At 41.4% G+C, this 21,357-nt stretch overlaps 1 protein-coding gene across 1 annotated transcript in view; it reads left to right on the forward strand.

Moving 5' to 3' along the window:
* LOC141139839 (probable cation-transporting ATPase 13A4) overlaps positions 1 to 21,357 on the forward strand; it is a 156,966-nt gene that overhangs the window by 40,019 nt on the left and 95,590 nt on the right. Inside the window, exons 7-8 of the mRNA XM_073626363.1 lie at positions 17,567 to 17,701; positions 19,140 to 19,212. Coding sequence (XP_073482464.1) covers positions 17,567 to 17,701; positions 19,140 to 19,212 — 208 coding nt within the window. The remainder of the gene's footprint in view (positions 1 to 17,566; positions 17,702 to 19,139; positions 19,213 to 21,357) is intronic.

Raw genomic sequence — 21,357 nt, forward strand, 5'->3', positions numbered from 1 at the left:
TTACATTGTAGCAAAGTGTCATTTCTTCAGTGTTGTCACATGAAAAGATAGAATAAATTACTTACAAAAATGTGAGGGGTGTACTCACTTTTGTGAGATACTGTATATATGTCCACATAGCAACAAAAGAGGATGCATTTTGTTTCACATTTTATGGCCCTTTCTTTTGCACTAAGGCTATGCATATCTTTATTCATAATTTAATATATGCATATCAGTAATTACAATTTATTAAGCTGACCTTAGCAATAAAATGCAGGTTTACCATTAATGCAAACTTTAGCACTTCCTTATTGGTGCCCATACTTTATTTCTAAAGACAGTTTAGAAAGTTGCAATTACTGTTGGGTGTAATTTACAGTGTATGTGTAGGCAAACACTTAAAGTGAAACTACACTGCATGTAAACACTAAAAATGCAATTTAGCTAATTTCTAATATTTAAAGCAAACTCATCCATCCATCCATGTCTCCATGCTTTATTTTGTTGTGAAATCACTTTAAAAAAACGCCCCCCTAGCATTTCTGATCGTGGACATCTTGAGTAAGGGCAGGTGATTCATGTAGCATTTACTTCTGGGAATCCATCTGCCCATAGCTTGGGCATGCAGACAGGAGGATGTGCTTTATCTGAGAAAAACCCTTCTCTCCTCCTGAAGACCCCTGGGATATATGACATCATTTGCCTGTAACTGAAGAAATTAATAAAAAAAAAAATAATGAAAACAAGTAAATATGATGTACTTTCCTATCTATTTACTAATTCTAGCAGCCTAATGCCCTGTACACATGGTCGGACATTGATCGGACCGTCCGACAACAAAATCCATGGATTTTTTCCGACGGATGTTCTGAACACGGTGACGTAAAACACGTACACGGGACTATAAACGGGGCAGTAGCCAATAGCTTTCGTCTCTTAATTTATTCTGAGCATGCGTGGCACTTTGTGCGTCGGATTTGTGTACACACGATCGGAATTTCCGACAACAGATTTTGTTGTCGGAAAATTTTATAGCAAGCTCTCAAACTTTGTGTGTCGGAAATTGCTATGGAAAATGTGTGATGGAGCCTACACACGATCGGAATTTCCGACAACAAGGTCCTATCGCACATTTTCCATCGGAAAATCCTATCGTGTGTACAGGGCATTAGGATAAAAATATCAATGTTGATTGAGAGAGTGAAGTTCTGCTTTAAGTTTAAATGCCTATGTGTGAACTTTCTTACTTGTGAAAAGATTTGTTATACTGCCAACAGTTTTTTCTAATCATGAGAAACCTAGCAGAAATCTTAGCCAAATCTAGACAATGTAGTTTTTGCACTGTAAATTGCTTCACTGTGTAGTGCAGAAATTTACTGGCAATGAAACTCTACTGTTACCTCCAGTTGACAACCTCTATTTGTTAGATTCACAGCAGTGTGCACAGCAGTAGCACCTGATTTGGCTTACAGTGCTTCCTTTCGCTCTCCCAGTCTGAGTGCTGATGTATAAGGAATTACAAAACACAATAGAAAAACTAGTTGAAAAATTATATTTTTTTATGATTTCCTAAATGGGTTTAATTGGGGTCCTTTCTATCGGGATGACCGATTCGGGAGAGTTGCCAATTCATCACATTTTGATTGTCCTGAATATCCAGATGTACAATGCCTTATAAAAATATTCATACCCCTTGAAATTTTCCACATTTTGTCATGTCACAAGCATCATGAAGGCCAAGGAACACACCAGACAGTATTCTCGCCAACTGGGGATGGTGAAGAATTGGGAAACTTCAGCAGGTGTCAAGCCAGAGACCCAGCCAGCGGAGGTGATGCTCGAGGAGTATCTTGGATGCCAAGCTAGAGACCCAGCAGGGAAGCTGGTGTGATGCTTGAGGAAGATAGAGAGAAGGTTGGAAGAGCTCAGGAGATCCAGTGGCAGTGGATCAGCAAGTCTAGTGAGAAAGACTGGGAGCTCAGTTGATTGAAGATCTACAATAGGAGATTGTAGAGGAAGTGAAAGAGTTCATTGTAACCTTTGTTATAAACTGTTCAAGATTGTTGCCATAGGAGGGGCGTGACCGGATGTGAACGAGGCAAGAAGTGTTTCTCTGGAGCTCCACATCTATCCGGACAATAATCCGTAATTAGGAGCCTTTTCAGCCCTTTTTTCTGTTCCTGCAACACCGAGCTACGTTCGGGACATCCGGGACATGCGAAAGGCCGGGAGCAAGAACAGACAGAATCCACAGATCTCGCAGCGTCAGACACGCTCTGCATGAGGCCCGGAAAGAAGTTCACCCGCCGCCATCTTGCCTTCCAGGCAGACTGCTAAGAGTGTGGCAGGGAAAGACAGGCAGACGGAGAAGTCGGTAGCAGAGGAGGAACGAGGCCGGGATGACCCTCCACAAGAGACCCCTGTGCAGGGAGAGACAGCAGACGCTATCATCAGACCCATCCTGGAGGCTATTGACGCCAGCAGGGCAGCGGTGATGGTGCGGATCGACCATCTTGCCAAGGAATGCATGCTTATCAGGCATGACCTGGATAAAATCCGAGGCAGACTCACAGCTGCAGAAGGCAGAATATCTGATGTGGAGGACGCTTCTCACACACAGGGAACACAACTGTCTGAGTGGCAGGATCTGGTAAGATCCTTACAACATAGAGTCGACGACGCAGAGGAAAGGCAAAGAAGGAATAATGATAGGGTGGTTGGATTACCTGAAGGGGCAGAGGGGGCCAAGCCAGCCATGTTTGCAGAGCTGTTTTTCAAGCAAATACTACAATTGGCGGATTTACCCCCCACGTATGTAGTAGAACGGGCACACAGGGTGCCCACAGGTGTCCATCCCCCTGGTGCTTTCCTGCGTCCCTTTCTGGTGAGATTCTTAAATTATCGTGATCGGGACATGATCCTAACGGAATCAAGGAAACATCCGGAACTCCGCTTTGAAAACACCAAAGTGATGCTGTTCCCTAACTTCTCGGACGAAACTCAGAGGAAAAGGAGATCCTTTAATGATGTCTGCAAGCGGATGAGAGAAAGGGAGATCCAGTACAGCATGCTGTACCCTAGCAGGCTGCAGGTGCAGTTTAAAGGCTCTATTAAATTTTTTGCTAACCCAGTGGAAGCCAGTGATTGGCTTGACAGACATCCATAAAGGTAGTCGTCACAGTAGCATGAGGCATCAAGATTAACGGTGCTATCGGAGGCTGCATCAGGGGGATATGTTACGGTTACCATGCCCTTACTATGCTGTTTTCATTTATTTTTCTCACCTTCCTTTTGCCCCTTTGTTTTTTGGATTTCTTTATACATCCCATAGGAGCAAGAGGGGCTACATCTGACTGCCTGTGATGAATAACTCCTGATGTGTATGAGACCTCCTTTTGATAGTGTTATGCATGTTGGAGACCACTAGATGGCTACATGAAACTAAAGAAGTGTTATTGATATATGGCCTAGTGTGGGCTGAACTGAGCTCCAAATTCCGTACCCCATGGGGCTCCATGAAGACACAGAAAAGGCCATCAAACTTGCTGAACAGTTCGTCACACGGTTAAGTACTTCCCATTTTCTATTTTTGTTCTCCCCTTTTTTGGGAGTCTTTGGGACTAAGCCACATACCAGCAGTTGTGGTTTTTCTTTTTTGTTTTAGATGGTTTCTGGTATAATGGCGGGAGGGGATAGTTTTACCACAGTTCACCACTCACGAGGGGGAATATGTATAACTTGTATATGGCATTGGTCTAGTGTCTCCACAAGTACCTGCAGACGGTACAAAGCACTGCACTCAGGCTCCTGTTGTTATTTCAAATTTTATCTATAGGTTAATGGCTAAGTGTGCAAAAATTGTATCGTGGAATGTGAGAGGACTGAATAACAAGTATAAAAGAGTATCAATATTTCAGTTCTTTAAATAATTCAAACCACATATCACTTTCCTGCAACAGACTCATCTAGATGGTAGTAGGGTCCTGGCTATGCGCAGACCTTGGGTCCAAAAAGATTTTCATGCTAGCTTCTCCACGTTTGCCAGAGGCGTCTCAATTCTTATCAGCAAGGCCTTACCATGTACTATACATCAGGTGTTCTCGGATCCAGGGGGTAGATATGTGGGTGTTCTTTTAGATGTTTATCATCATAAAATGTTACTGGTGAATGTATACCTACCTCCTCCTGTAAATGTACAATTATTGTATGATTTGTTTACCAGATTGTCTCCCTTTGCTCACCTCCCTCTTGTACTGATGGGTGATTTCAATGCTATTTTAGATGCGTTGGACTCCTCCAATCCAGGGAGAGTGGGGTCTGGTGATCTTCTATCCTGGGCTTCGGTGACTGGGTTGACAGAGCTGTGGCGAGCTAGGAACCTGTCTTCCAGGGCTTACTCTCACGTCTCACTGACCCACCGCTCGTCGGCCAGGATAGACATGGCGTTTGGGAACCAGGCCTTGTTGCCGTTTCTAAAGGACATAGCTTACCTGGCAGGGGGTATATCTGATCATTGCCCTATGTCCCTTGATCTCGGTCTGTCGGCTGGAAGGGGGGCAGGGGGTTGGAGACTATCCCCAGGATGGTTGCAAAATAAACCGGTATCTTCATGCTTACAGGAGTCTATCGCCTCTTACTGGTCGTCTAATGAGAATACAGCGGACCCTCCGGTGGTCTGGGATGCATTTAAGACTGTAATAAGGACAGAATGTATTTCTGCGATAAAGTCTGAAAGGGTAGCTCATAACGCTGAGGTTGCCAGGCTGCGAGAGACTGCGAGACTGTGCGGAGAGACATGCTGGCAGTCCTTCTGAGTCCACATATTTGTCTCTGATGGAGGCTAGGCGTCTTCTCTCCCTGCATTTCTCAGATCTGGCTCATACCGAAGTGGGCCACAGGGCGAACTCAGTTTTTTCAGAGGGTGACAAAAATGGGAATTTGCTGGCAAGACTGGTGGCAGTTGATAATCAAATAACGAACATCCCGGTAGTTAGAGGGAAGGATGGTACTCTGATTAGTGATACCTTAGGTATTTTAGACGAATTTAGGGACTTCTTTTCTAAACTATATGCTCCTATAACGAGTTATGATCATGCAGATTTGGATGCTCTATTGACAGGGCTGGCCCTCCCGAGATTATCTGAGACTGACCAGGTGGAGTTGGATAGTAAGATCACCAACAAAGAGATAATTGCAGCGATTTTTGACTTCCTGCCCTGTAAGGTGCCGGGACCGGATGGCCTACCTGCAGATTTTTATAAAAGCCATGCTGACGAATTAGCCCCGAGACTGAACACACTTTTGGCCCAATGTTTAGAACAGAATAGTCTCCTGGCCTCAATGCTGGATGCCTATATGGTGTTATTGCTGAAACCAGATAAAGACCCTTTAGATTGTTTTTCATACAGGCCCATTTCCCTCTTAAATACGGATCTGAAGATACTGACGAAGGTCTTGGCCAACAGGCTGGTCGGGGTGATCCCCCTCCCTGGTCAACTTTGACCAGATGGGTTTCATGCCCGGAAAGTCCACAGACACTAATTTGAGAAGGCTGCTTACTCACCTCCAGTTACCGAGGCCTGAGGATGGAAACAGAATTGTTGTTTCGATCGACATAGAAAAGGCGTTCGACTCAATTGATTGGTCGTACTTGCACCAGGTGCTGGAGGTGATGGGATTTGGCAGTACTTTCAGGAAGTGGAAAGCCTTATTATATTGCAATCCCAGAGTAGCAATTAGATTGGGTCAGAATACTTCCCACTTCTTCTCAGTGGGCAGAGGCACCAGGCAGGGGTGCCCTTTGTCCCTCTTTTTATTTGCGCTTATGATGGAGCCCTTAGCGGTAGCACGTAGATCTTCTAGTGAAGTAAAGGCCATTAGAGTAGGTTCTATTAAGGAATGTCTAGCATTATACGCGGATGACTTGCTTTTGTTTTTGGAGGACCCTGGGTCATCATTAAAGGCTGCTCTAAAATTTTTCAATGATTTCACAGTTTTTTCAGGTCTAAAGGTAAACTGGAGCTAATCCTCCATTCTGCCATTAGATGCTGGGGCCAAGAAAAAGGCTGACCATAGTCTGCCGCTGAAGTGGGTTTCTTCCATCACATACCTAGGAGTTACAATTACAGCAGACAGTGCTGACTATATGACTGGTAATTTATTGCCCCTACTGGCCTTTTTTAAGCAGAAGGCGCATGCCTGGCAAAGGCTCCCTTTGTCACTAATAGGGAGGATAAGTTTACTGAAAATGAAAATTCTTCCAGTCATACTCTATTTTTTGAGACACGCTCTGGTAGGGATCCCCAAAACCTTTTTTAAACAACTGGAGGGCATTACTAGTACATTCCTCTGGACCCCCAAACAGCCACGCATAGGAATCAAGGTGCTTCAAGAACCGCGGAGGCAGGGGGGATTGGCCCTGCCTGACTGGAGAAAATATTACCTAGCTGGTCAGTTGGTATTTGCTCACAAATGGTTGACGTCTGATGACGGTGACTCCGCAACGGTGGTAGAGGCGGCTCACTTGGGGTCCTATGTTACCCTCCGTTTGGCCATTCACAGAGGGATTAGGTCAGAGCTTCCACTAACAATGGCAATGAAGGCTACTATTAAGGCATGGGAGGAGGCAGTTGAGTTAGCATGCCCGAGCTACTTGGGTTTTTCACCACTGACTCCCTTGTGGGGGAACCCCAAGTTATCTCATTTCTACTCATTTCAGGATTCTATGGTGTGGGATGGTCAAGGGAATAAAATTATTTAAAGACATCACCAAAGATGGAGCACTCCTGACTTTTGACCAACTAAAGACTAAGCATGATCTCCCTAATACATATTTCTTCAGGTTCATACAGCTTGACACGCATTTCAGGCCCAATTCAGAGATAGGGCAGTGGAGTCCATCCCATCGGCTCTGGAAGACATGCTTATGGTAGAAGACCTCCCTAAGATGCTATCGGTCACATATAAAGAACTGTTTAAGAAAAGTCCGGCAGCAATGGCTAGATGTAGGGAACGGTGGGAGAATGAATTCCCTGCTTTGGACGGGGAGGAATGGGATGACGTATTTCAACACTTAGTCTCCGCGAGAGATAGATTTTTACTTTTAATTTTTAAAATTTTTACACAGAATTTATTTTACACCGGACAGACTGGCTGTAATTTACCCATCGGTCTCTTCGGCATGTTGGAGATGCGGTTTTTAACCGGCAGATGCCAAACATATTTTCTGGGATTGCCCGCACATCAAGACCTTTTGGGAAGGGGTGATAACATGCATAGAAGACATTTTAAAGATTCCTATCCCAATGTCAATTAGAGTATGTTTGTTGGGCCTGGTGGAGGAGGTAGTTCCGTCCAGCTTTACTGAACATCTTATTCTTCTATGGAAGGAAAGCTATTTTATTTAAATGGAAGAATTCAGCTCCCTCTGGTATTCCCTTCTGGAAATGTTTGGTAAACTCAATGATGCCTTACTATAAGGCAACCTACAAATCTAGAGGGTGCGGAAAGAAGTTCGATAAGGTTTGGCAGGCCTGGTTTGGCTCGGAGGTGACGGTTGGCTAGTTCTGCCCAAGGTCTCATGCAAGGTTAAATGACAGTCCTGGGAGTATGTTCTAACTGAACATTTGAGGATGAGTGGTAGTTAAAGGCAGAGGAATCCATTTGATAATAATCTAGCATAACGTCAGAAACGGTGCAATGCTTTGGGGAGTAAAATGGACACACATATGTATATACACATGGGAGTATTGGGTGTCTGGGTGGGTGCCTTTCCCTGCATGGCTGTCTACCTATAGAAGTCTCGGAGTCTGCCAATTAACATTGCAACTACTAAAGGGTGTCCTGGACTAAACCCTCTCTCCCACAGTTCTGTTTTAAGAGACAATAAATCTCTTTGCATTCAAGACGTGTCTGGTGCCCATGAATCTACCTTGCGTTACACCCACTATGCCTCGTAACCCATACTACATAGAAGGATGTCGGCTCTCCCTGACTCTGTAGGTCACCATTAGGCTTCTGGAGGCCTGGGACCTTGCTAATTATTATTTTATTTTGCTCACTAATGATTGTGTTTGTGCTGTATTTTAGAACATTCTGGAAAGAATATCTGAGGTGGATTAGGACCTTCCCTGATGCACCCAAACAAATATGTCCTAGTACTGCTCAGACTACACCCATATCAGGAATCTTGATGGAAGCTAAACATATGTAGCGCTACCCCCGTAGGAGCTGCTTAATGTATATTTGGTTTTGTACTCTGCCTCTCAACCCCAAGAACAGTCCCAATCCCTCTGGCACGCCTACTCTGCAAAATCAGTGCGATACACAGCAGTAGAGAGGAAACACAACTGTGATAAACCAGAGGGTATGTTTACTGAGACAAAAGTGACACAAAGAGATATATATATTCAGCATAAAACATGTACGTCAGATGAAAATCTTAGTTTAAGTGACAGATTACTATAGATGATTCAGGGAAACACAGTGCAGTTTAACACAACAGACTCACACTATTGACACCTATGTGAACAGGTAGTAGAGAGGCAGAGGACTGACCCTTTTAAGCTGTGTCAAACCTTTCCTCCCTGTACCTCAACCCACAGGCCCACAACAAAGCAAATAACAAACATTTAGTAAGAGCAATTATAACCATGGCTTGATTGGCTCCTTCTAAACAGAGTCCAGCTACCTGAAGGATCACCTTTTATTAGGCAACAATAGTCTGTTGTGAAAGGATAAGGTAGAGCAACAGGGGGCTAACAGTAACTCCATAGTAAAGATGAATCTTGTGGTCTTCAGCTAGCACTTTAGGAAAACTGTAATCCTGAATGGTAGAACAAAGCAGTTGAATTGATATGAACTTAGCCAGAAGAGAATGCTGGATCTTCCTGTGTAAACTAAACACAAGGTGGCACTGTAACTTCTTTCTGGAAAGGTATTGTATCCAGAGGGACTGTAAATACCAGCAGTATGGAATGCAGATGTCTGTATACCGTGTCAATGAGGTTAAGTGAATCTGTATCCTGTGGCACTATTGATATTAGCAAAGCAACAAAAACAGAGATGTCTGTATACAGAGTTCGTTATAGTATAAGAACTGACTTCCAGTAGCACTATAAGTACTACTAAGCTGAACTGTTCTCAGCTTGTATGGTAACTTCATTCTTATATGCTCCTATTGATGTTATCCAATATAGCTGCTAGAATCAATAACGTGAACAGGGCATAGATGTCTGATTTCAGTGTTCGTTATAGCACAAAACCTAACTTCTGTGGGACTACAAGTACCACCAGTTGAACTGTTGTGAATGATGTCTGGATGCTGTGTCTTTTACTATAATATGGGCTATGCCCGCTCACCACTCTGGAACTCAGATGAAGTTGGCAATGGTGCAGATGATAAGACTTTAACAGGAACTCTCTCTCTGTGTCCTGGCTCTGGGTAATGGCGCCTGCTGCGTCACTCTGCAGCCCCCTGGCATCTGAAGTGCAGGCGTCTCTGGATGGCCTGGAACACCCTCCGGTCTGCTGTAGTGAAAAAGCGATGCTGTCCACAGAGGTCTCTCTGGGTATAGCTGAACAGCTCTCCGCTGTGTAGGCCGCAATTTAACAGCAACTCACTGTCTCACTTCCTGCTGGCAGAGTCAAACAGCGTCCCAAGAGAGAGATCTAGGCCTAAATCCATCCCTCTTATAGTCTCCCCCAGCATTCCATTCTTCTCTCCTCTGCAGTCTGGAAGTTGTAGTCCATAATAAGTGAAATCCCAATGTGAAACTTGAGTCCTGGAACTACAATTCCCTGTATACTTTGCTTCCTGTACCCTGTCTGTTAGCAGGATGTGATGGCAGTCTTTGCTGCCACTAGAGCCTCGAGGGAAACCGTTTCACTGTAGCAATTTTACAGAGTGTCTTCTTATTGCATGAATATATTCATATCGAGCTCCCTGCTACACATATTTCTACATTCAATACTGCATTGCTGTCAAAATGTGCTTCTGATGATACAATCTTCTGTTTAAAAAATAATACTTAATGTGTATGTGTAGCACCCCCTTAGCACTGGAAAAATGGGGAAGACTTCATCACTTGTGGGCTAGCATTTCAAACTTCCAATTTTTGACACTTTTTGGGGTGAAAGGAATTGGGCACCGGTCACTTGGGAATATTTAAAAACCTTATTACAGCTCAGTAAACTCAAGGGGAGAGAGGTAGGACACATGATAACCAAAAATCAGCAAAATGGCTCCAGACTTCTCTACTAGCAACAGTCTATGGACCTTTAAGCTGAGTCTAATGCCCCGTACACACGATCGGACATTGATCGGACATTCCGACAACAAAATCCTAGGATTTTTTCCGACGGATGTTGGCTCAAACTTGTCTTGCATACACACGGTCACACAAAGTGGTCGAAAAATCAGATCGTTCTGAACGTGGTGACGTAAAACACGTATGTCGGGACTATAAACGGGTCAGTAGCCAATAGCTTTCGTCTCTTAATTTATTCTGAGCATGCATGGCACTTTGTGCGTCGTATTTGCGTACACACGATCAGAATTTCCGACAACGGATTTTGTTGTCGGAAAATTTTATAGCAAGCTCTCAAACTTTGTGTGTCGGAAATTCCTATGGAAAATGTGTGATGGAGCCTACACACGGTTGGAATTTCCAACAACAAGGTCCTATCAGACATTTTTCATTGGAAAATCCTATCGTGTGTACGGGGCATTACAGTTTTATTTGGCAGACTGTTAAGCACAACCAGGGAGCACAAGTACCTCCTAGCATAAGCAGCCAGATTGTCCTGTAATATTCACAGATAGCTGCTTATACACACTATTCAGCAGAGAAGCCTTTTCCTAAGATGCCCTATACATGCAGTCATTTTCCTGCTCTGCTCCTCCTGGATGTATCCTGCAGCAAGGCAACATACATTTCTTAAAAGAGGGAAGCATATACTGCGCTGTGAAAATGCAAACTAGCAGCCGGCACAGCTGTAAAGCAATAGTGTAAAAGTGCAGCGCTAATATTGCAAATCACACCGGTGTTTGGATTTCTACATATGTCTGCTGGATCACATATATATTTGGATTCTTCCATTTTTATGTTCATGTTTTGGACTTTGTTTGCAGTGTAGGTACTACACTAGCACAGTGACATTCCACTTCACCTTTTTCTGGTGAATTTATATTATATTATTGTTTGAGTTATTATCATCTAGAGGTGTTTATGTATAATATTACACTTTCACTTGCTTTTTGCAATATTAGCGCTGCACTTTTACACATTAACATACAATTCTTAGGCCCAGGCTCAAGCTCTTCTTTCAGCAGCATCCTTGCCTAGGCAGAGGACCTGGAGGTAAAAAGACTTTCAGCACAACCTCCTAGCAAGACAAAGCCTGAAAGGACAAAAACCTCTTTCTCCCCTTAGGGGAACTGTCTCGTCTCTTTAGTAGAAGAGATTATCAGGATGGTTACACATGTCTATCCAAATATAAGCCTTTTGTCTCTTTGAGATACCAGTGGCCCAGGGTTTGTGCATATAAGTATTTATATTGGGATACAGGTATACAGCTGTACAATGGTACTGCCACCTGAAGCCACTGACAAACTTGATTCCCTTTAAATTTTCACCTGATCCATGTAAGAAAATCCTAACTAGAGCTGATTTCCAAGCAGTCTATAAAATTACAGCTCTGTTGCATAGTTACATAGTTAATCATGTTGAAAAAAACACACAAGTCCATCTAGTTCAACCATAAAAATAAATAAATAATATCAAACAATCCCATATACCCAATCCTATACCCACAGTTGATCCAGAGGAAGGCGAAAAACCCCAGCAAAGCATGATCCAATTTGCTACAGCAGGGGAAAAAATTCCTTCCTGACCCCCAAGAGGCAATCAGATTTTTCCTGGATCAACTTTACCTATAAATGTTAGTACCCAGTTATATTGTGTGGATTTAGGAAAGAATACAGGCCTTTCTTAAAGCAATTTACTGAGCTGGCCAGAACCACCTCTGGAGAGAGTCATTTTCACAGCTCTTACTGTGAAGAAACCTTTCCGTCTTTGGAGATGAAACCTCTTTTCCTCTAGGCATAAAGAGTGCCCCCTTGTCCTCTGTGTAAAGTGAATAATTCAACACCAAGTTCACTATATGGACCCCTTATATATTTGTACATGTAAATCATATCCCCCCTAATCTCCTCTTCTCGAGAGAATAAATTCAGTTCCTCTAATCTTTCCTCATAGCTGAGCTCCTCCATGCCTCATTTTCGTTGCCCTTCTCTGCGCTTTCTCCAGTTCTCTGATATCCTTTTTGAGAACTGGAGCCCAAAACTGAACTGCATATTCCATATGAGGTCTTACTAATAATTTGTACAGGGGCAAAATTATATCTCTCTCTCTCTCTCTCTGGAGTCCATACCTCTCCTTATACAAGAAAGGTCTTTGCTCGCTTTGGAAACCGCAGCTTGTCATTGCATGCTATTATTGAGCTTATGATCTACCAAAACTCCCAGATCCTTCTCCACTACGGTTTCCCCCACTTGTACTCTCCCTAGTGTGTATGATGCATGCATATTCTTAGCCCCCAAGTGCATACCTTTACATTTATCAACATTAAACCTCTGCCACATAGTCGCCCAATTAGACAATGCATTGAGGTCGGCTTGTAAATTGAAGACATCCTGTAAAGACGTTATTCCACTGCATAGTTTGGTGTACACCACTGATAACCTTAGACCATTCAGAGTAAGACTCGTTAAGCACTACTCTCTGAATTCTGCCTTTTAGCCAGTTTTCTATCCATTTACAAACTGATATTTCCAAGCCTGTAGACTTTACCTTACACATTGACACAGTTCCCCACACACGGCTAAATGCTTTTGCAAAATCCAAGTATACCACGTCCACAGCCACCCCTCTGTCCAAGGTTTTACTTACCTCTTCATAAAAAGATATCAGATTTGTATGACAACTTCTGTCTTTCGTGAACCCATGCTGTCTGTTGCTTAAAATATTTTTTTCCAGCAAGAACTCATCTATGTGGTCTTTTATTAAACTCTCTGGTATCTTCCCGACTATAGAAGTTAAACTAACCGGTCTATAGTTACTCTGTATTTATGAATACATCCATTTATTGCGTTTGCCAGACAGTTTAACATGAGAAAACACACACAACAGCTCATTTGAACCCTAGGAAAAAAAATAGTCTCATGTTTTAAACATATCCTTAAACTATACAGAAAAGAAATGAACGTTACTGAAATTTTGGATCTGAAGAGGCTAGGGTATAGGACTCCAAGGTCTGAGGATTCTTCCTAAGTTCAAAAGTTAGCCTAAATAAAACGGGAGATTACCAATAATAAATCCCTTTCAGGTGTCTATGGAGAGGGGAGAATTGCCCTCTGTGTCAGCAGGATTACTTTTAAGCATAAAAGTAAAGAATACTTAGTATACAAAGAATACAAACATGTATCATATTTGGAAATCTATAGATCACCAAACATCCTAACTAAATAGTTTTTAGGATGTAGTATATTAGGTAAACGTAACGCAGTAGAAACAAAGGCGCTAACCTCAGACTAAAAATCCGAGATATCAGGTCAGTTCCACACACAATGCTAAAAGTCAGTAGTCACCCACAACCTTGAAAACAGCTGTTTGGCATAGGGCCAGTCTATGCAGTCTGGTTGGAGTGAAATAGCTATGGTGAAATAGCTTTAAGTGAATAATCATAACCCTAGATGAAATTACTGATCTGTTATATGTGTGTTTGAATGCTGACCAGTCTTGTTCATCAAGGTGAAGGTCCAGTGAGGTCCATTTACAGTGCTTTGCAAAAGTATTCACCCTCTTGGCTTTTTACCCATTTTGTTACATTACAGCCTTTAGTTCAATGTTTTTTAAATCTGAATTATATGTGATGGATCAGAACACAATAGTCTAAGTTGGTGAAGGAAAATTAGAAAATATATACATAAAACTATTTTTCAGAAATAAAAAACTGATAATTGGCATGTGCATATGTATTCACCCTCTTTTGTTATGAAGCCCATAAAAAGCTCTGGTGCAACCAATTACCTTCATACCAACATAATTAGTGAAATGATGTCCACCTGTGTCACATGATCTGTCATTACATATACACACCTTTTTGAAAGGCCCCAGAAGCTGCAACACCTAAGCAAAAGGCACCACTATCCAAACACTGCCAGGAAGACCAAGGAACTCTCCAAACAAGTAAGGGACAATGTTGTTGAGAAGTACAAGTCTGGGTTAGGGTATAAAAAAATATCCAAATCTTTGATGATCCCTAGGACCATCAAGAGACAGCCGCACACCAAAACTCACAGACCGAGCAAGGAGGGCATTAATCAGAGAGGCAGCACAGATACCTGAGGTAACCCTGGAAGAGAGTTCCACAGCAGAGACTGCAGTATCTGTACATAGGACGACAATAAACCGTACGCTCCATAGAGTTGGGCGTTATGGCAGAGTGGCCAAAAGAAAGCCATTACTTTCAGCCAAAAACAAAATGGCACGTTGATGGCCAAATGGCATGTCAACTTTTTGGCAATCAAAGAAAACGCTGTCTGGCACAAACCCAACACATCACATCACCCAAAGAACACCATCCCCACAGTGAAACATGTGGTGGCAGCATCATGTTGTGGGAATGTTTTTCAGTAGTCGGGACTGGGAAACTGGTCAGAGTTGAGGGAAAGATGGATGGTGCTAAATACAGGGATATTCTTGAGCAAAAACTGTACCGCTCTGTGTGTGATTTGAGGTTAGGACAGAGGTTCACCTTCCAGCAGGACAATGACCCCAAACACACTGCTAAAGCAACACTTGAGTGGTTTAAGGGGAAACATGTAAATGTGTTGGCATGGCCTAGTCAAATCCCAGACCTCAATCCAATAGAAAATCTGTGGTCAGACTTAAATATTGCTGTTCACAAGCACAAACCATCCAACTTAAAGGAGCTGAAGCAGTTTAGCAAGGAGGAATGGGCAAAAATCCCAGTGGTAAGATGTGACAAGCTCATAGACTTATCCAAAGTGACTTGTAGCTGTGATAGCTGCAAAAGGTGGCTCTACAATTTTGTCCTATTTGTTGTTTGCTTCACAATAAAAAAAAAAGTTGTGGGCATGTTCTGTAAATTAACCACCTCAATACAGGGCACTTACACCCCCTTCCGGCCCAGGCCATTTTTCAGCTTTCAGCACTGTCACACTTTGACAATTGCGCGGTCATGCTACACTGTAACCATGTGAAATTTTTATCATTTTCTTCACACAAATAGAGCTTTCTTTTGGTGGTATTTAATCACTCCTGGGTTTTTTATTTTTTCCTAAAAAAAATCAAACATTTTGAAGAAAAAAAGTTTTTCTTAGTTTGTCAGTAAATGTTGTAAATAAGTAATTTTTCTCCTTCACTGATGGGCGCTGATGAGGCAGCACTGATGGGCACTTATGAGGTGGCACTGATGAGGAGGCATGAATATGCCGCACTTATGGGTACTGATAGGTGGTACTGATGAGCACTGATTGGCGGCATTGATGGGTGGAACTAGGCACAGATGGGCGGCACTGGTGGGCACAGGCAGCACTGGTGGGCACAGATGGGCGACACTGATGGGCATTGGGTGGCATTGATGGGCAGCAGTGATGAGCATTTATGGGCAGCACTGATAGCCAACACTGGCATCAATAATGGTCACTGATTGGCACTTGTGGGCACAGATTGGCAATTGTGGGCACTGGTTGGCACTGATTGCTGGCAGTGGTGGGCAATCATTGCTGACACTGGTGGGCACTTAATTGTAATCAGGGCACTGATGATCAGTGCCCTGGTTACATACCAAGCTGTCCCCTGTGAGGAGATGCCGCTGATCGTCTCTCCTCTCCTCAAACTCTGTCAGTGTGAGGCGAGGAGTGCCGATTACCAGCATCTCCGTGTTTACATGTGACTGGCTGTGATTGGACACAGCCGATCACATAGGTAAAGAGCGACCTAGCAACACGACGAGGCTGCGATCACTGCATTACGTGCCCCCATGGGCACGCAAGAGAAGTTGTTCTGGGAGGTCGTCATATGAGGACCACCGAGAACGAGAGCCACACCGCCCGGCCGTCATGAGTATCTAGGTCAACAGGCATCACAAAGTACAGAATAATAGTCAGAAATCAATCTAGTAGGACCACAGGTGCATAAAAGCTTGTCCAGTGGGGTTACAGAGGATGGGTTAGTGAGGGATTCAAAATTGTCTGCAAACAACGTGACATAATTAATATAAAAGAGGTAGGTATCCAGAAGCTAAACATGCTCCCTAAATTGAAAAAAAAAATGTAACTCCTGATCATTCTATAAATGGTGTTTTACCCCCTTAACGACCATCATTGTGTATCTAGGATAGTAAGGAGTTCTGGCAAGGAGAGATTAGACCAGAGAGGAGTATTCCACACAGATGTTTTTATATTCTTATAAATAATGCAAGAGAGACACGTAGTATAGAAGTGCCCTGACCAGGCGGGACTCCCTTTTCTATAGACAATATTGTGCAAAGTTTCATGTGATGATATAATAGCAGCTTCTACTGTTGTGCAAGCATTGGCAGATGATGGAGGGAGTCAGTCATAAACATACACTAATAGGGAAGCTATATAGTAGGCGGAAAAGTCTGGAAAGGCTAGACCAGCTACATGGGTGGGTAGTTTAAGAATATCCAGTGCCACTCTAGGAACTCGTCCATACCATAGAAAAGTACATCAAATCAATTTGTTTATAAACTTGTACCAGGAGCCTGCATGAGGAATTTTCCATGACATAGAGCAATTTGGGGATAAAAATAATTTTAAGCATATTCACTCTACCCATTAGAACAATAGGGAGATCATCCATTGTATAGTTTTGTGCTGTAGAGGGGAAATTAAAAGGAGAACATTATTAGCAATGTAGGACTCTAGAGGGATAGCTGAATTATCACTCCAAGGTATTTAAAGGACTGCACCACCTGTAGGCAGAAGTCCAGGTGTTAGACAGGTAGTACGTTCGAGTTGATGAGTAACAAACTAGATTTTTCCCAATTCTCTCAAAACCCCAACTAGTCTTAACTCAGAACCTGTAATAGTCATTAATACGTCCTTAAATGTGTTTGTAGGTAGTGTAAGTACCTGAATTTTACTTGCTAACAGCCTCTTGGAGTCCCTGTACAACGAGCTAACCATTTGTGCTTCAGTGCAAGAAACATGCTGATAGAAGGAAAAAGCAGAGTGACAGAAGATGAGCTTAGATCAGTCTACTATTTCCTATTTTTCATCCAAAGGGGTAGGTTTAAGACCTTTTAAGTGTTACTGAATTGACCCAGAGAAAAATCAGGTTTCCTGTCCTGCCACAAAAGGTCTGTGCTGTGCTAGAGGGCTATGTAGATCTCATGAACAGAAATGCTTATCCTCTGGAAGATAAAACCGCAATGTACATATTTCATCTATGTTTTTAGCTGCTTGCCTGAAGTTCAGATTTTTCTTTCATTTAATTCTATTACATTTCTGAATAACTATTTTTTTTTGTAGGTGTTGAGCCCATTCTATGTGTTCCAGCTGTTCAGTGTGTGTCTATGGTTTGCTGAAGAATATATAGAATATTCTGTGGCTATTATTATTATGTCATTCATTTGTATTGGCCTCTCTGTGTACACACTACGACAGGTATGTTTCCTGCTTCAGATTTTTATTTAGAATTGATACATTATGCCCTAAAGTGGATTAGATGCCACCATTCTGCTTATCGGCATGTTCACCATTTACACAATGAAAGATCAGTGTTTGTATATGTTGACAATATCTGTCACGCATGTTTCAAAATATCAAGTAGATTAAAAGTGCTGCACTATTGTCTCCATCACATAAAAATCACAAAGAACACAATGACACTATATTCAGTGTAATGAACGAATATAAAAAAGAATAAAAAGTAGAAAAAAGTCCAACAAATCCACAACTAATGGTGATAAGTCGTTTATTGGAAATGTGACACCGATCTCTGAATACCATGTGCAGTAATCCAAACCTCCACCTTGTGACAGCATGCAAGGCTTACCAGAGGGAATTAAGCACCCGTTACAGATAGGACAATTCAAGCATGAGGTGATACAGTATCCTCTGTCTCCTATTGTATAGCAGATCATCCCTGGCAGCTGTAATGCATTTTCACCAGAATGCTCCTCCACATGCTGATTTGTTAGGGCTAAAGCAAAGAACCCCTCATAGTGTACCCTGTATAAAACGTTTTAATTGTGTAAAATCATTACACTCACATGTCATCCAGTAAAACAGCGCTTTCTCAGAATAAAACTCAGACTGGTACACTAAAATGGCTTCCCAGCCACTTCCGGTAACAACGTGGTGACGTCACAGATGGCTCCACCCTACGCGCTTCATCATATCTGACGTCATCTGTGGCACAGACTCCATGCCATGAGTCTCTCAAAAATAGGAAACAGGGAAACCAACCCCCTTTTTTAACTTTTTTGCACTCCTAATGAGAAGAGCTTTTTAGTTTTTAGTCTGAGAAAGCGCTGGAAACTAAAACTGGAGAGTGCAAAATCTGGTGCAGCACTCTGAATAGAAATCAATCAGCTTCCAGGTTTTTAATATGAAAGCTTAATTGAACAAGCTGAAGTTAAAAGCTGATTGGCAATCTTGATTTGGTGAATGTGCTGCCAAATCTGACTATATGTTGAATAGGCTGTATAACTATGATGCAGTTTTCCACAGGCAACAAAAACTGGTAAATGCATTTTTTAAAATGCTTCTTAAAATTGTAGGGTCAAGTGGTTTATACCATTTTTCCACCCTATGCATTCACAAGGCTGTTTGGCCCTAACACAGCTTTGCATTAGCAAACTAAGGCTATGCACACGCACGCATCTATACCTCCTTTCTGCATGTCTTTAACAATCTTCTTAGGAATCCATTTCCAAACCTAATTTCTACAGCAAGTAAAAGTATATTGAGCTACTGCTACTATGGTTAGGTAGGTACAATTATTTACTGACTTTAGGCACATTAGTAAGTAATTGATATGCTCTACTTTAAACCTTACTGTGCTGTTCTAACACTTTTTACACCCTTCCCCCATTTACAGCAATCAGTTAGACTGCACAGACTAGTTGAATCTCATAATAACATCAAGGTTTCTGTGTATGGAAAACAGAAAGGTGAGTTGTGTGTAGTGAAATAAAAGCACTCCCTGATTTCTTGCTAGCATTGAGAAAAGCTTGCATATGCAAAATGTTCAAAGGAATTTAAATGTTATTTGTTGTATTAAAAAATAAGACCATTGTTTGTTTTTATTATATTTCATTATTATTATATTTATTTTTGTTTGATGAGGTGCTGTCTGAAGAACTAAAATTGCTGTAGAAAGTGTTTACTGACCTGATTAGACAGACAGAAATGGCTATTCTCCAGCGTCTCTCCACATAAAATTAGAATTTTATGCCAGAATTACCTGCGTGTTACCTCAAGAAATCAGAATTTATTAAATGTTGAAACGTATTTGTACCTTTTTTGTTGTGAAAAATGCTCTAGCAATTAACCATGTTAGAAAATATTATTCACCATGAAAAAAATGTTTACTCTTTATTGGAGCTGCACAATTAATTGTTAAAAAATCATGATCTCGATTCAACCCCACTGACGATCTCTGCCGATTCTTTCATATAACAAGTGGAGAGACTTTTCTGCTCACTCAGCTGTCAAAAGAAAACATCCAGGCAGTCTGCCAAGTTTTTAAAAAGAAACATTGTATAACTCTTCCTTCTTAGATCAAAGGGAAACTTCTGTGTGTAAAGAAAAAAATGCAGGCAGTCTGCCAAGTTGTGTAAATGCAGGAGGTTTAACCACTTAAAGTCTAAATCTTTTTCTGACACTTGTTTCTTAAGTTAAAATCAATATTTTCTGCTGAAAAATTACTTGGAACCCCCCAACATTATATTTAGCAGAGACCCTAGGGAATGAAATGTCAATTGCTGCAATATTTTATGTCACACTGTATTTGCCCAGCGGTCTTTCAAATGCAAATTTTTGGGAAAAAATACACCAATGAATTAAAAAAAAAAAAAAAAAAAAAAAACAGTAAAGTTGGCCTAATTTTTTTTTGTTTTAATGTGAAAGATGATGTTATGCAGCGAGAATTGCGAGAGAATCGTCATTTATCTTCTAAGCAAAAAAATTGTGATTCTCATTTTAGCCAGAATCGTGCAGTTCTACTCTTTATTAATAAGTCAGTATACAATAATTAGCGCATTTTGCATGTTTAATGATTTCCAAGTTTCATTTTTGTTAAAGTTACTATTGTCAGGAAATTCTAGTTACCAACTAATGAATTTGCATACCATTTTCAGCAGAGCTTTGGATAGGTTTAATACTTTGGATAGATTGGAAATTAAGCTAGTGATTACATGAGTGTAAGGTATAATATAGTAGTGGTTTTAAATGAAAATACAATAAATAAAATCATCAAGACCTTTTACATATATATTGTCCCTCAAACAAATTCTCCTACTGTAGGAGAGTCGCCGGTGTAATTTACAGAAATTATAGAAATTTTAAAAAACTACAAAACCTGCTTATGACTACCAAACCTCAATAAATAAAAGAATTACGAAACATAACACACCAGAATACTTGAACATTGTTTAAAATGTAATGTTTATTTATTCATATCAAAAAGAAAAACTAAACAAAAAAGTAACAAAAATAAATCTTGGGTAAAAGTGGGTTACAAAATAATGCCGCTACATCGGATAAGTGTATATATAGGTCAAACACTCCATTCATGGCATACTCTAATTACGGTATATTCAAATTGTATTTAAACATGAACGACAGTCCATGAGGTACACAAATATAAATATCTATGATGGAATATGAATCCTCAATCACATATGCAGATGGTGCAGTTTATACAACCCCAAAGTCCTGTTATAATGGTTACACAGAGTTTCCAGTGGGGTTAAACAATCACAAATATGCAGGCTGAACAGCCAAATAGACCACCAACAACCATGGCCCATATGTGCATGCCAACTGCTTAAAGTGGAACTACGCTTCATTTGAACACCACAAACCAAAAATGTTAATTCCCTTTTACCGTATTTTTCGCTCCATAAGATGCACCTGACCATAAGATGCACCTAGGTTTTAGAGGAGGAAAACGAGAAAAAAAATATTCTGAACCAAATGGTGTACTAAAATATTTTCCAGTGCCCATGAAATGCAGCCTGACCATTGCCATAAATGCAGCCTGACCATTGCCATAAACGCAGACTGACCATTGCCATAAATGCACCCTGACCATT

Source organism: Aquarana catesbeiana, linkage group LG04, assembly GCF_042186555.1.
Source record: "Aquarana catesbeiana isolate 2022-GZ linkage group LG04, ASM4218655v1, whole genome shotgun sequence".
Lineage (NCBI taxonomy): Eukaryota > Metazoa > Chordata > Amphibia > Anura > Ranidae > Aquarana > Aquarana catesbeiana.